The sequence below is a fragment of the Parambassis ranga genome, chromosome 15 (genome assembly GCF_900634625.1).
Source record: "Parambassis ranga chromosome 15, fParRan2.1, whole genome shotgun sequence".
Taxonomy (NCBI): Eukaryota; Metazoa; Chordata; class Actinopteri; family Ambassidae; genus Parambassis; species Parambassis ranga.
In genome coordinates, this window is record NC_041035.1 from 366,871 (window position 1) to 378,620 (window position 11,750).

The following is an 11,750-nucleotide window of genomic DNA, read 5'->3' on the forward strand; positions in this document are numbered from 1 at the left end:
GTCAGAATGCCAAGGTCCCTGCCTGCTGCCACCACCTGAGTCACACTATACCTGACCTATGTGGCACATCCTAATCACTGAGATCTGATAACACATCGATCTTGCTAAAGAAAGTAATCTTGAATAAGAAACACAATCAGGGTGTGAAAAAATCAGAAGATTGATCAAATGTTTAGTAGGAGTAAATAGGAATTCAAATAATTACCCAGACTTGTTTTAAACAATGCTGGCCTGTCTAGGAGTAATAGAAGAGGCAGATGATCTATTTTCTATCTACATGGTGAGGTTGTCTGGAGCAGTTGTAGTGAAAGCAACGTTAGGATCAGTGCAAGAAGTCTATCAGTTTTACTTATATATCGCTGTGGGTTCATGACAGAATCTAAAGGAGTGTGTATGTGTGTTTCAGATCGTGGAAAGGGAAGACAGAGACAAGCCATTTTAGGAGAACACCCATCATCCTACAGTGATAATGGCTATGGTAAGACTAATGCCCGGTTTACACTGTGCGATTTTGGGCTGTCGCAGATGAAAGGCGACCATCGTAGGAGAATGGTGGAGATATCTTTGGTCGTGGCTCTAAATCGTTGGTCTTGCGTCGCACTGTGAGACAGGTTCCATGAAAGCCGTTGTCAGCGTCTTGCAACCAAAGACAAGCTGAGATCAAATTCTAGCGGTGTCAGAAATTTAGCATGACTGTCTCACAGTGGACAGCTGCTACGACCTGTCACTCCACATCCTCCTCCTTACATGTTGATGTACGTCTTAACCTGTGATCACCTGTGATTCATTAAATGGTCATTGTACAATCTGCACGCATCCAACCTGACGGCGTACCAACGTTTTCTAGATCCACGCCGCATAGTCTGTCATGCAGTGGTCTTATAAGATTGATAAAAATCGCACAGTGTAGAGAGGCCATAAGACACACACAATTAGACATAAAATGGTAACAGTATGTGGTGAATAACATGATGTTCCTTGTTGCTACTTGATATACAGTCCCTATATTTCACAGTTTTTAAATTATATGAGCAAGATGCCAGCATGACCAAGGTTTGCGAAAACTGCATGTATACTTGCAACACTTTTTAAACGCAGCTATAATCTACTGGAATAAATAGGTAAAAAAAGTAGCATGGAGTGTGTAGTAGGTAAATATCTAACTCCTGCTTTGTGTGCCTTCTCAGGTCCTCCCTGCCCCTTGCTGCCTCTGCCTAGTAATAGCAGGTACAAGCTCACATCTGCGGATGCTCCAGACATGGTGTCATACCCTCTGCCCCAGACTTCCTCCTCATACTCTGGCCACGCCCCTAGTTCTGTTGCCATGGTAAGTGGTCTCCATCCATCCAAGATGAACTGCACCCGAATCTTCAACCTCTTCTGTCTGTATGGCAACATTGAGAAGGTAGGTGTCTGCTTATTCTTGGTCAGGTATGGAGTCTATATAACACGCATTCATTACATATCATCTATTGAGTTAAAGAGCCAGTGAATGGCCATCATTCATAAATAAAACATCAGTGTCAATGTATTTGTGGATGGGCAGCTACAGTGGGTTACAACTAATAAAGTCAAATAAATGCTGTTACCTGTGTGGTTCTAGGTCAAATTCATGAAGAGTGTTCCTGGTACAGCATTAGTTGAGATGGGTGATGAGTATGCAGTTGACAGGGCCATCACACACCTCAACAGCATCAAGGTGTTTGGGAAAAGACTCAATGTCTGGTAAGATCCATATTATATGTTCACACTTTTACAGTGTGTGTTATTTGGCATTCCAAGGAATAAGGTGTGTTATTACAAAGAGCACATATACGTGTGTGTGTTTGTTAATATGCATGAATTCGCTCAGGTAACACAAGTGTTGTGTGCAGTGTTTCCAAGCAGCACGCAGTGATCCCCAGTCAGGTCTTTGAGTTGGAGGATGGCAGCAGCAGCTATAAGGACTTTGCCATGACCAGGAACAACCGCTTCAGCAGTGCTGGACAGGCCTCCAAAAACATCATCCAGCCTCCGTCTGCAGTGCTGCACTACTACAACGTTCCTCCATGCATGTCCCAGGAACATTTACTGAGGGTAAGATCCTTTTGATTTGTTAAATACTCTTTCTGTCATCTGCTACATGTATATGTGGACCTGAACCTGTTCTAATGATGCATGGAGCACCTTCCCCCTGGGATCAATAAAGTATTTCTGCTTGTGATTGTGACTCAGTTCTTCTGGTTCTTGTTGATCGTTCATTTGTCATGTGACAGGCAGTTTGGGCTGCACTCTGGGTCTCTGTAAAGCACCTTGGCACAATTCTGATTGTAATAGGCGCTATATAAATGAAATTGAATTGATCGATTGATTGAATGGACCCCCTCTGTTCATCGATATGGTGACTGTAGTTGTACATAAGCCTCATGCAGAACGAACTTTGTGTGTCTTTGCAGCTGTGTACAGAGCATGATGTTCCTGGCTTTGTCAAATTCAAGATGTTTGATGCCAAACGTAAGTATATCTTCAATAATTAGTTTTTGGTTCATCCAACAGTGGAGAGGGGTAATGTGTGAAGTGTTGTGCCTTCTAATCTTTTCTGTGTTTTCTCAGCCTCCTCTAAGACCATCTCTGGCCTCTTGGAGTTCAACAGTAAAACGGAGGCAGTGGAAGTTCTTACTGTTCTCAACCACTACCAGATTAGAATACCAAGTAAGTTCATCTGAAAACCCTGTCCCACAGTTATCCCTGAGTGTTCAACTGTGAGTGGCACAATATGAGCACAATACAATCTTACTTTTCTAAAACAAAAGATATCAAAAAGGTTACTGCCTTCAAACTTTTGGTATTACTCAAAGTGAAAAGGGGAAGCGTACATGCATCATCTGCTGTCTCAGCCTTTGTATGAGTATTTGTGTTCATGTGTAATTTCAGATGGATCCAATCCATATACCCTGAAACTGTGTTTTTCCACCTCGTCTCATCTTTAAGAAGCTGCAGAACACTAGAGGCAGCTAAACCTGGATGACCTGGTTGACCTTTGACCTTTGTGGTGGCTAGGGTATGACAGACGAACAGTGCTGAGATAAATGCAAAGATGGCCTAAGAAGACGAAGAAAGTGTGAAGAAGAAAAGAAAACGCTCACCTACTATTTTACCATCTAACCAAAAAGGTGACAGAAGCACTTGCTCGTGTGCTGTCCCTGTATGGTAAAGCAGTCTTTGACAAATAGAGGAGGACCCACTCTATGGAAACCTCAGAGGATACAGGCAGATCATTGCAGATGAACAAATTGTTACTCTAAAAAGCAGATATACATGTATTTTGGGTTGCTTGGGAACTTTCAGTTTGAACCCTCAATGAGAACTGAAAGTTTTTGTTTGCTTTTTGGCTAGGCCTGGGCACAGAGGTGCTCTGTTAGCATAGATCATGTAAGGTAAAGAGCAGCTGTTAATTTGATGTTGAAATCCAAGGTCCACAGAGGAAAAAGCTTCTGTTTCCTACCATTGGCACATGTTCTAATGGAGTGACGGAACACTTTCTCTCTTCCCAGAAAACCTATGTTCATGATCTAAGGTATGAATGTCTAATAATGTCATTGCTATGCTTTTCTTAGCATGGCTCAGTTTCCAGCCTCACTTACAGTAAGCTCTTTGAACTAGAATGTTACTTTGTTTTTTCTTACTGTCTTTAAAATGTGGGTTTTATGATATTATCCCACAACGAGCCCCTGGCAGGGTTTGAAAGTTTGAGCTTTCTTTAACTTATTTAAAATTCTTTAATGTGTCATTGATATTTTAACTTATTACTAATTATTATAAATATGTCATGATATTCATTTAGCACTCAGTACTGTATATATACAATGTTAGCTCTTAACTCTTTCACACATGTGGGATGACGTGTTGATGTTGCCCATGGGGCTCATGTTTATAGATGATCTGCTACATCAGTGTGCACAAACAGTGGTTATACCAGTGACTTCAAGGCAGATACACAACATAAAATGGATCACTTCCCATTCTAAATCAGTGCCAGTGATGGATCTCACACTGACAGTGTGGCAGGAACAGAAACCACGGGTTGAGGTTCACGGTGCTCTCTGAGCTTTACATGGTGAACCTTAACTAAATAGCTGGTCATTCTGCTGTCACCCTACTTAAACAGGTCAATCTTACCTACGGGCTATGAGTGTGTGGCTTTTCAATTGTCGTCATATCTATAACAGAAAAGGATTGTGCTCAGTACAATGTGTGTACATTCCTTTCTTGCATCATTCATTTAAAAAGTGTTAATTCAGTGTTTTTAGGTTTTTTTCTTTTTTAAATTTTGTATAAAATAAAATGAATAAAGAAAGAAATGAATGGCTTCTCATGGAGGCACAGAATTCTTTGAGAAGGTATAAAAGGCTTCTAGAGATAACTGCTCAGATACATGCTGTGTAAGAGTTTTAAACAGATCTGTACATATCTTACAGCACTTGAGTTCACTGTATTTCTAGTTTTAAGTCTTTAAGAATAGTTAAAAATAAGAGCTGTTGTTTTTATTGAGCCCAGTAGGGACTCCAGGGATTTTCTTTGGACAAAATAAGTACTCTACATCCTGCAGTATAACAGCAGTAAACCTGCTCAAATAGACTAGCCTATGGAAACACTGAGGTCAAGTACTTGTCCTATTGTGAACACTAAATACAATGATGGTGTAACAGGCGATGCATAACCCACCTCCACAGAAGGTTCCATGCAGCCCTCCAGGCCTGTCTGTGGACGACAGTCCACAACACATGTTTAAACTCCTAGTAGTAAAAGGAACGGGGTTAATGTTGTGACAGTGTGAGGCATATCTATAGAATCTCAGTTATAAAGCCATCAAGATTCTACGTTGTTGCAGATAGATGTGTACTGTTCTGATCCTTTAAGAATATCTTTGTGTTTGAATCATGTATGTACTTGTTCAAATTAAATAAATTCTGGTTTGGGGATGTCAGGTATTTTCTGTTCAAATATATATATTGTTTTCCTGAATTCAGAACTATTTGTAGAAAGTTGGGGAAAAACGTTAGTAGGTTTGATTGTAGGTGTTATAATTAAACTAGAATTAAGATTACACGCATGCAGATCTCGGCTGCTTTAGTGGTTGATGGGAGCACTACACTCCTACGTTCCAAACTTACTTAGTACTGAGTCGTAGACTACGTTCAGCTTTAAATAATGTCCAAAGGACTGTGTCTGTCTCATGCTTAATATGCACGTCCTAACTTCATATAGGCGGGCAGCGTCTAACATTTACACTTTGTGCATCACCGCGTTCTACTGTGCTGAAGTATGTGTTCTGCAGTAATAATAATGACGCTTAAATTCCAGGCATTAATCCGGTTTGTTTAGAAAGTCATTTCCTTTCCTCCACACGGACGGAATTCTTCACAATAACTTCAACTTTCCCCCTCACACCTCCTCAGCTACGTGTCTTTACTCGCTGTGTACCTGTAGCTGTGACCACTGAACGTAGACCTGCGAAAAATCCGAGCGCCCGTAAACATATCCAGCATACGTCAGCACGTTGCCGCGTTGCCTCCCGCTCAGCTCACGTGGCAGCGTTCCTTTTCCTGATTGGTAGTTTTGAAACATATCCTCGGAGCCTATTGGTGTGTTTCGAACTGCCGCTGCACTGCGGTCAATTCAAACGAGTCAGGCAGCATTCAAGCGGCAGTCCGCACAGCGAGCTGGTTGCAGAAGGAACGTGAGACTCTGGTAAATACGGTTTATTTGTTTTGTGTACAGGTTTGATAATGACTTGCATGATATGAGCGGTAAGATATGGATGATTGTGTCTGTTATAACTTTAAAGTCAAACTGAACGTTCCCCTGACGGTTTAGCGGTTGCTACGTCAGGGTGGATGACCCCATCTTGTTTGTTGAGCTACAGGGAAAAGCAGCTTGGTCAACACGTTAACGCGTTTTCTGTTAAGATGGAGACAACAGTCATTGAATGTTCAGTAGTCCCTTCTATTTCTAAACTGCGTGAATTGGCTGACGTATTTGTCAAATGTGGTTATATCTGCACGTTGCACTAGATGTTTGTCTAGTTTTTCTGTACATTGAACAGGTTGTCACGTTGATGTGACGTCAATAAGCTTTTAGATAAAGGAAGAAGGTAGCTGACATGTATCATCGTTTTTTTTTCAGGCAACAATGGAAGACTACTTGAAAATAGAGAAAATTGGAGAAGGTTGGTGTCTGTTTTTCTTCTAAACGGTTAAAAACAAATGTTCCGAACGCTCTTTGAAATTATAACATGAGCCACAGGTGCCCACATTCCTCTACTTTTATCAAGGCACGGAGGGCTGTGTGTGTAAAACTAATCACTAATGCTGAGGTCTCACACCTTTGGCCTGTGCAGTGGCCTGTTAGAAAGGTTCACCTGTGTGAGGTGAAGCGTCAGCATTCTGACCCATTCTGTGTTCGTACTGGAGATGCTTTAGGAGGCTGATATGCCCTGTGTATACACCTTCCTTTCTGTGTACATTTATATGTATAAAGTCACATATATGCCAGCAGCTGCAGTGAAGCTCAGGCCATCAAATGATCAAACCTTTCTGAGGTAAAGTAGTCCACATGGTCCTGATAATCCCTTGTCCACCTCTTATGAGTATCTTAATGAAGTCTCAACTCCCGTATGTGCATAAACTTCCAAACTTTCCACAATCTAAATGAAGGAGTCGTCCTTGTAGGTACCTATGGTGTGGTGTATAAAGGCAGGCACAAGGCCACAGGGAAGGTCGTGGCTATGAAAAAGATCCGCCTGGAGAGTGAGGAGGAAGGTGTTCCGAGCACCGCTGTCAGGGAGGTCACTATGCTGCAGGAGCTGAAGCACCCCAACGTTGTAAGGTAAGATCACTCTGTGTGGGGAACAGGGTGTTTCCAAACCCAGGAAATGCTATTTGTACCGTGTGGATCATCTGTATAACATTCCAGTGCAACAAGTCAGTAGCATCCGAGACTGAAAACTGATGTATTCTAATACTTGTCTGTCGAGTTTTTGGTGATTCATTAATATTTAACCAATTTATTGCACCAATAAAGAGTCAAACACAGCTTTACAAAGACAAGCCAACAGTGACATGCACGTCCAACATTCCATAGAAACTATGTCTATATCCATCCAAGTACATCAACGCGAGAGGTAATCATGATTAACTGTTTAAAAAAAAAAAACACAAAAATGTTGTCGGAACCAAAAACAGGGCGGTCACTTATTATAAAACACCTTGTTTAAAGCAGTGGAAGTAGTAAATCATGATGTCTCTTAGAAATGGTCATGCCTATGTGTTGTCTAGTGTTTAGTACATGGCAGCAGCAGAATGGAAACTTCAGAGGGGCAACACGATGTACTAACTGACTCCTACATATGGTAAAAGTTGGGAAATTAGGCTATTTATTTTATGGTATTTCCAGACTGTTAAAAAAGTAGAAAAAAGCCAAACAATATAAACCAAACTGGATTCCTTTATGTTCCACCCCAGTCAATGATGTACATCTCTATTTGTAGCAGACTAGTACATTAACTAATACTACGTCAGCAACTGTATTAGAACTAAATGCAAACATCATCATTCGCCTGTAGTCTGTCTCCTTTGTTTACATACAGTGCATTTTAACTGCTTGCTCAGGGGTCAGGGCACAGTTTTGTTTCTAAAGTGTTATACAAATTGAAATGGTAACAGTGGCATTACCAATCAGGAATTCACATTTTAAATTTGCTAATACCTAAGAACCCAGCATTGTTTTCACCACCGCACTGGTGGCTCACTAGTGTGAACTTACCCAGTTTGTGTAAATGTACACCAGACTCCTGGATGTCCTGATGCAGGAGTCTCGACTCTACCTCATCTTCGAGTTCCTATCCATGGACCTGAAGAAATACCTGGACTCCATCCCCTCTGGCCAGTACATGGACCCTATGCTGGTAAAGGTAAGCTGGTCTGCTGTGACACCAATGCCATAGTTGGCAGCTTAAGGTTTAGGTTTTAAATTACATGAAGTCAGATTATGACTTTGTTTCACACGTGCTGATTGGAGGAACACGTGTTCAGCATGTTACCAGAGCTGCCACATGGTAAGAAACATGGCCTTTGACTGCTGAGCAGGTCAGAAACACAGCTTCTGTTGTATATACCTGCAAGACATCAAGCTTACAACACACGTGTTGTACACACAAAGCGTGGCACAGTGGATCGTAGTTTCCATGAAAGGAAAGGCACGGTCAAAGATTAGACTGCGACAGGAACATGTTGCTTTTGTAGCGATTGTGATCCAGCTGAGTTGGTTCTTCTGGCAGGCTGATTTGCCATTTCACTTTTCTAAAGATGAGTGGCAGTTCTGGGTATGTCTTTACTGCACTTATATTTCCTCTCAATTCCTTATTCCAACCATATGACTAGATAATGTAGTGATGTCCTGAACTGTGAGCTGATGCAGTTTGCGTCCCTCATGCTTGTGTCTGTGTTCCTTCCCTCACCACTTTTCAGAGCTACCTTTACCAGATCTTGGAGGGCATTTACTTCTGTCACTGTCGGCGTGTCCTCCATCGTGACTTGAAACCTCAGAACCTCCTTATTGATAACAAGGGAGTTATCAAACTGGCAGACTTTGGCTTGGCTCGGGCTTTTGGTGTTCCTGTAAGGGTCTACACCCACGAGGTAAGAGTCCTTTAACAGACTGACACTGCAGAGACGTGATGCCAACGAGCTTTAGGACTGAGCTGAATGACTCCCTCTGTGTTCCAGGTTGTAACACTTTGGTACCGGGCTCCTGAGGTCCTCCTTGGTTCACCCCGATACTCAACCCCTGTTGATGTTTGGAGTACAGGGACCATCTTTGCTGAACTTGCCACTAAGAAGCCTCTGTTCCATGGAGACTCGGAGATAGACCAACTCTTCAGGATCTTCAGGTAAACTCACCAAACAGATGTGTCTAGCTAAGAAGACATGTATTAAAATAACACATTGATATGAGATTAAAGTAAAGCTATTAATGACCTTTACCATTTTTAAATTCATATTCTGTGCAGTGCTACCTTAAGGTGGTCTGTTGTCTTTCAACATGCAAAAATGTCCAAACCAGCAGCATGGGTTTCTAATGAAACAATTAGCTTTTGAATGTCAGTGAATAAATCACTTTCTCTGGGTCACACGGGGAGAATGGTGCATATACTTAGTGTCTATAAAGCTTGGTCAAATGTTACATGATCAGATTACATTCATGTTTTGTTGAATGATCTTGATGCACTGGCTCATTTGTTTCACCTGTTAAGTCCATTCATTAGTGATGGGCTGATTAACATTGAACTAAAGTGTATGTAACTGTATGTAATGTGTATAATGTATCCTACATTATACACATTACATACGGTGTATGAGCTTCCCTTGGGAAAGGCATACACTAACTAAGGTATTCTTAATGTTTTACTTACTTTTTAAAGCAGTTTACATACAGTCATTTCATCATCTTTATATTGATGATAGATAAAATCTGTATCTGCTTAGTAACACATCTCTCCATAGTGAACGACTCCCTGGCTCTAAAGAGCATTTTTGCAGTTTGAATATACAACCTGATCAGTCATGACAATATGGCATTGTGACTGGTCTGTGGCTACACAGAGCAGTCACAACACTGTATCACTGGTGCACTTAAATAGAGGTAATGACTGGCTCACAGGTTATACAATTGTAGTGTCACTCTGCCTCATTTGCTCGTTTGTGTTGCCACATGTGTTTTGCAGGACTCTAGGCACACCAAACAATGATGTGTGGCCTGAAGTAGAGAGCCTACCTGACTACAAAAACACTTTCCCTAAATGGAAGTCTGGTAACCTGTCATCAACGGTGAAAACCCTAGACAGAAATGGTCTGGACCTATTGGCGGTAAGGACCACATCCTGTTTAAACCTGTTTAGATAGCTGTGGGAGCAAGTTTACTGTATGCTGTAAGCAGGGCTGGGGGGACGTGACGTGGGCTTGTTACATAGTCCACTAGAACAGAGAAGTCTATTGGTGGTTCTGAGGTAATAAGAACAAAAACCAAATGCGTTTGGTTAATTCAGGAGAAACGTGTGTACAGACCTCCTCGGTCAGTCCTCCCACTGCAGCGGACACAAACACAGGTTCTGGCGTTCCGCTGCTGAACGGCAGAAGCAGCAGCTCAGCAGCAAGATGTTGCTTCTATTTGGGATTTCTCGGTTTTGCTTGTTACCTGAATATCTCTGCTTCAAACGTTCAGCTAAACTGCTGCTTCTGCCGCCGTTCAGCAGTGAAATCTATGTATGGAAAACCCTGGTAAGAATCAATCTGAGGAGATGATTCTCCTTAACCTGCAGCAGGTCTCTGTCATAAACACACTGCTGATGTTGTAGCCCTTGTTATGAGGTCTTAGTGGACCATTAAGATCGTCCATACATACGAAATTAATAGCTTTACATTTTTTGTTAGACTCCCAGGCAAGTAAAATGTACCGTAAGCCACCTGGAAATACCCTAATGTCAAGCCCTGTCTTATCAAGGATGCAGGTTTTGCTCTATGAAACAGGTTTTAAAGGTCAGGTAGGAGGTTTCCTTCTGATGCTCTTTGTGTTAAATTAGTGTAACTTCATCCAATAGCAACTGATTAGTTCGGCAGTTTCACATTAGAACGAAGAATATGAATCATCTGAAGCTATAAAACATAAAAACATCAGCCAGTCCTCCGGGTGGACCCTGTAGGAGTATTGGCTGGTTGCCACTCTCTTCCTGCTCTGTGCACCAGAGAGGTACGTGCATGATGGCCGAAGTCACAGACTGGTTGGAGGCGTGGCTTCGGGGTGAGCTCCGAGAGAAAGGGGCGTGTGTTTACTTTAAATCTGGCTGACTCACTGAGTTTTAAACTCTCCTACCCTAGCTTTAAGCTGTCTGTATCTTCCCTGTGTTCTTGTAGAAAATGTTGACCTACAATCCTCCCAGGAGGATCTCTGCACGCGAGGCCCTGACGCATCCTTACTTTGATGACTTGGACAAATCCACCCTGCCAGCTGCTAGGATCAACAAAATCTGAACCATGTTCTGATCTTAGTAGTAACACATTAACACCCTTTGTGAATTATCACTCTGTAAATACTTGTGTGTTAGTGTGAGTTTCAACTTTGTCTTTTCAATAAATGTGTACTTTTTATGATTATTTTGTCGCCGTGTGTTGGAGTGGTTATGCTCTTAGATGGACACCTGGAGTTGATAAAGTAGTGGAAAATGGATCATTTTTTTTTTTCATTCAGATTTAAGGAAGTTAAAAGGTTTCCTTCTCCGTATAGAAAAGCATTACAGTGGTAGTTCAAGGTTTGAATAGGAATGGAGAAAATAAAACTACAGAAACATTTACATAATAAAAATCCATGGATTGTCTAAAAAAATATAGAAAAACCCTGAAGTACACATACTTATTGTGATGGTACTTGTTTTCCAGATTTGCCACAAAGAAAGCAGAGTTCCGAGCGTGTCGATGTATAAAACTTTAAAATTCTATTGTGTTGGAAATGGGCAGTGAATTCTCACTTGGTTACTAGAAAACAATAAGCTGGGCATAGAGAAGATTGAAGCAAGGCTTACTAGAAAACTCTACAAGTCCAGACGCCTTGCTTCAATCTTCTCTACATATGATGACCTGGATGACTGAGAATCTTCATCAACAATAAGCTGGGCAGTGAATAGTGTGACAATGACCAGACTTGCTGTAAAATAAGAT

The 11,750-nt window shown here is 41.5% G+C and overlaps 2 protein-coding genes across 2 annotated transcripts in view; both read left to right on the forward strand.

Annotated features, from left to right (window-relative positions):
• Positions 1 to 4,884, forward strand: part of LOC114447570 (heterogeneous nuclear ribonucleoprotein L-like) — a 40,141-nt gene extending 35,257 nt beyond the window's left edge. Inside the window, exons 8-14 of the mRNA XM_028423928.1 lie at positions 407 to 478; positions 1,188 to 1,405; positions 1,604 to 1,725; positions 1,875 to 2,076; positions 2,436 to 2,493; positions 2,593 to 2,691; positions 2,914 to 4,884. Of these exons, the coding sequence (XP_028279729.1) occupies positions 407 to 478; positions 1,188 to 1,405; positions 1,604 to 1,725; positions 1,875 to 2,076; positions 2,436 to 2,493; positions 2,593 to 2,691; positions 2,914 to 2,969 (827 nt within the window). The 3' untranslated portion in view covers positions 2,970 to 4,884. The remainder of the gene's footprint in view (positions 1 to 406; positions 479 to 1,187; positions 1,406 to 1,603; positions 1,726 to 1,874; positions 2,077 to 2,435; positions 2,494 to 2,592; positions 2,692 to 2,913) is intronic.
• Positions 4,885 to 5,653: 769 nt separating this feature from the next.
• Positions 5,654 to 11,189, forward strand: cdk1 (cyclin dependent kinase 1). Its single transcript, XM_028423932.1, has 8 exons — positions 5,654 to 5,730; positions 6,166 to 6,208; positions 6,711 to 6,867; positions 7,828 to 7,951; positions 8,508 to 8,678; positions 8,766 to 8,929; positions 9,764 to 9,905; positions 10,950 to 11,189. The coding sequence occupies exons 2-8, from the start codon at positions 6,172 to 6,174 to the stop codon at positions 11,064 to 11,066; spliced, it is 912 nt and encodes a 303-aa protein (XP_028279733.1). The 5' UTR covers positions 5,654 to 5,730; positions 6,166 to 6,171; the 3' UTR covers positions 11,067 to 11,189.
• The last annotated feature ends 561 nt before the right edge of the window (positions 11,190 to 11,750 follow it).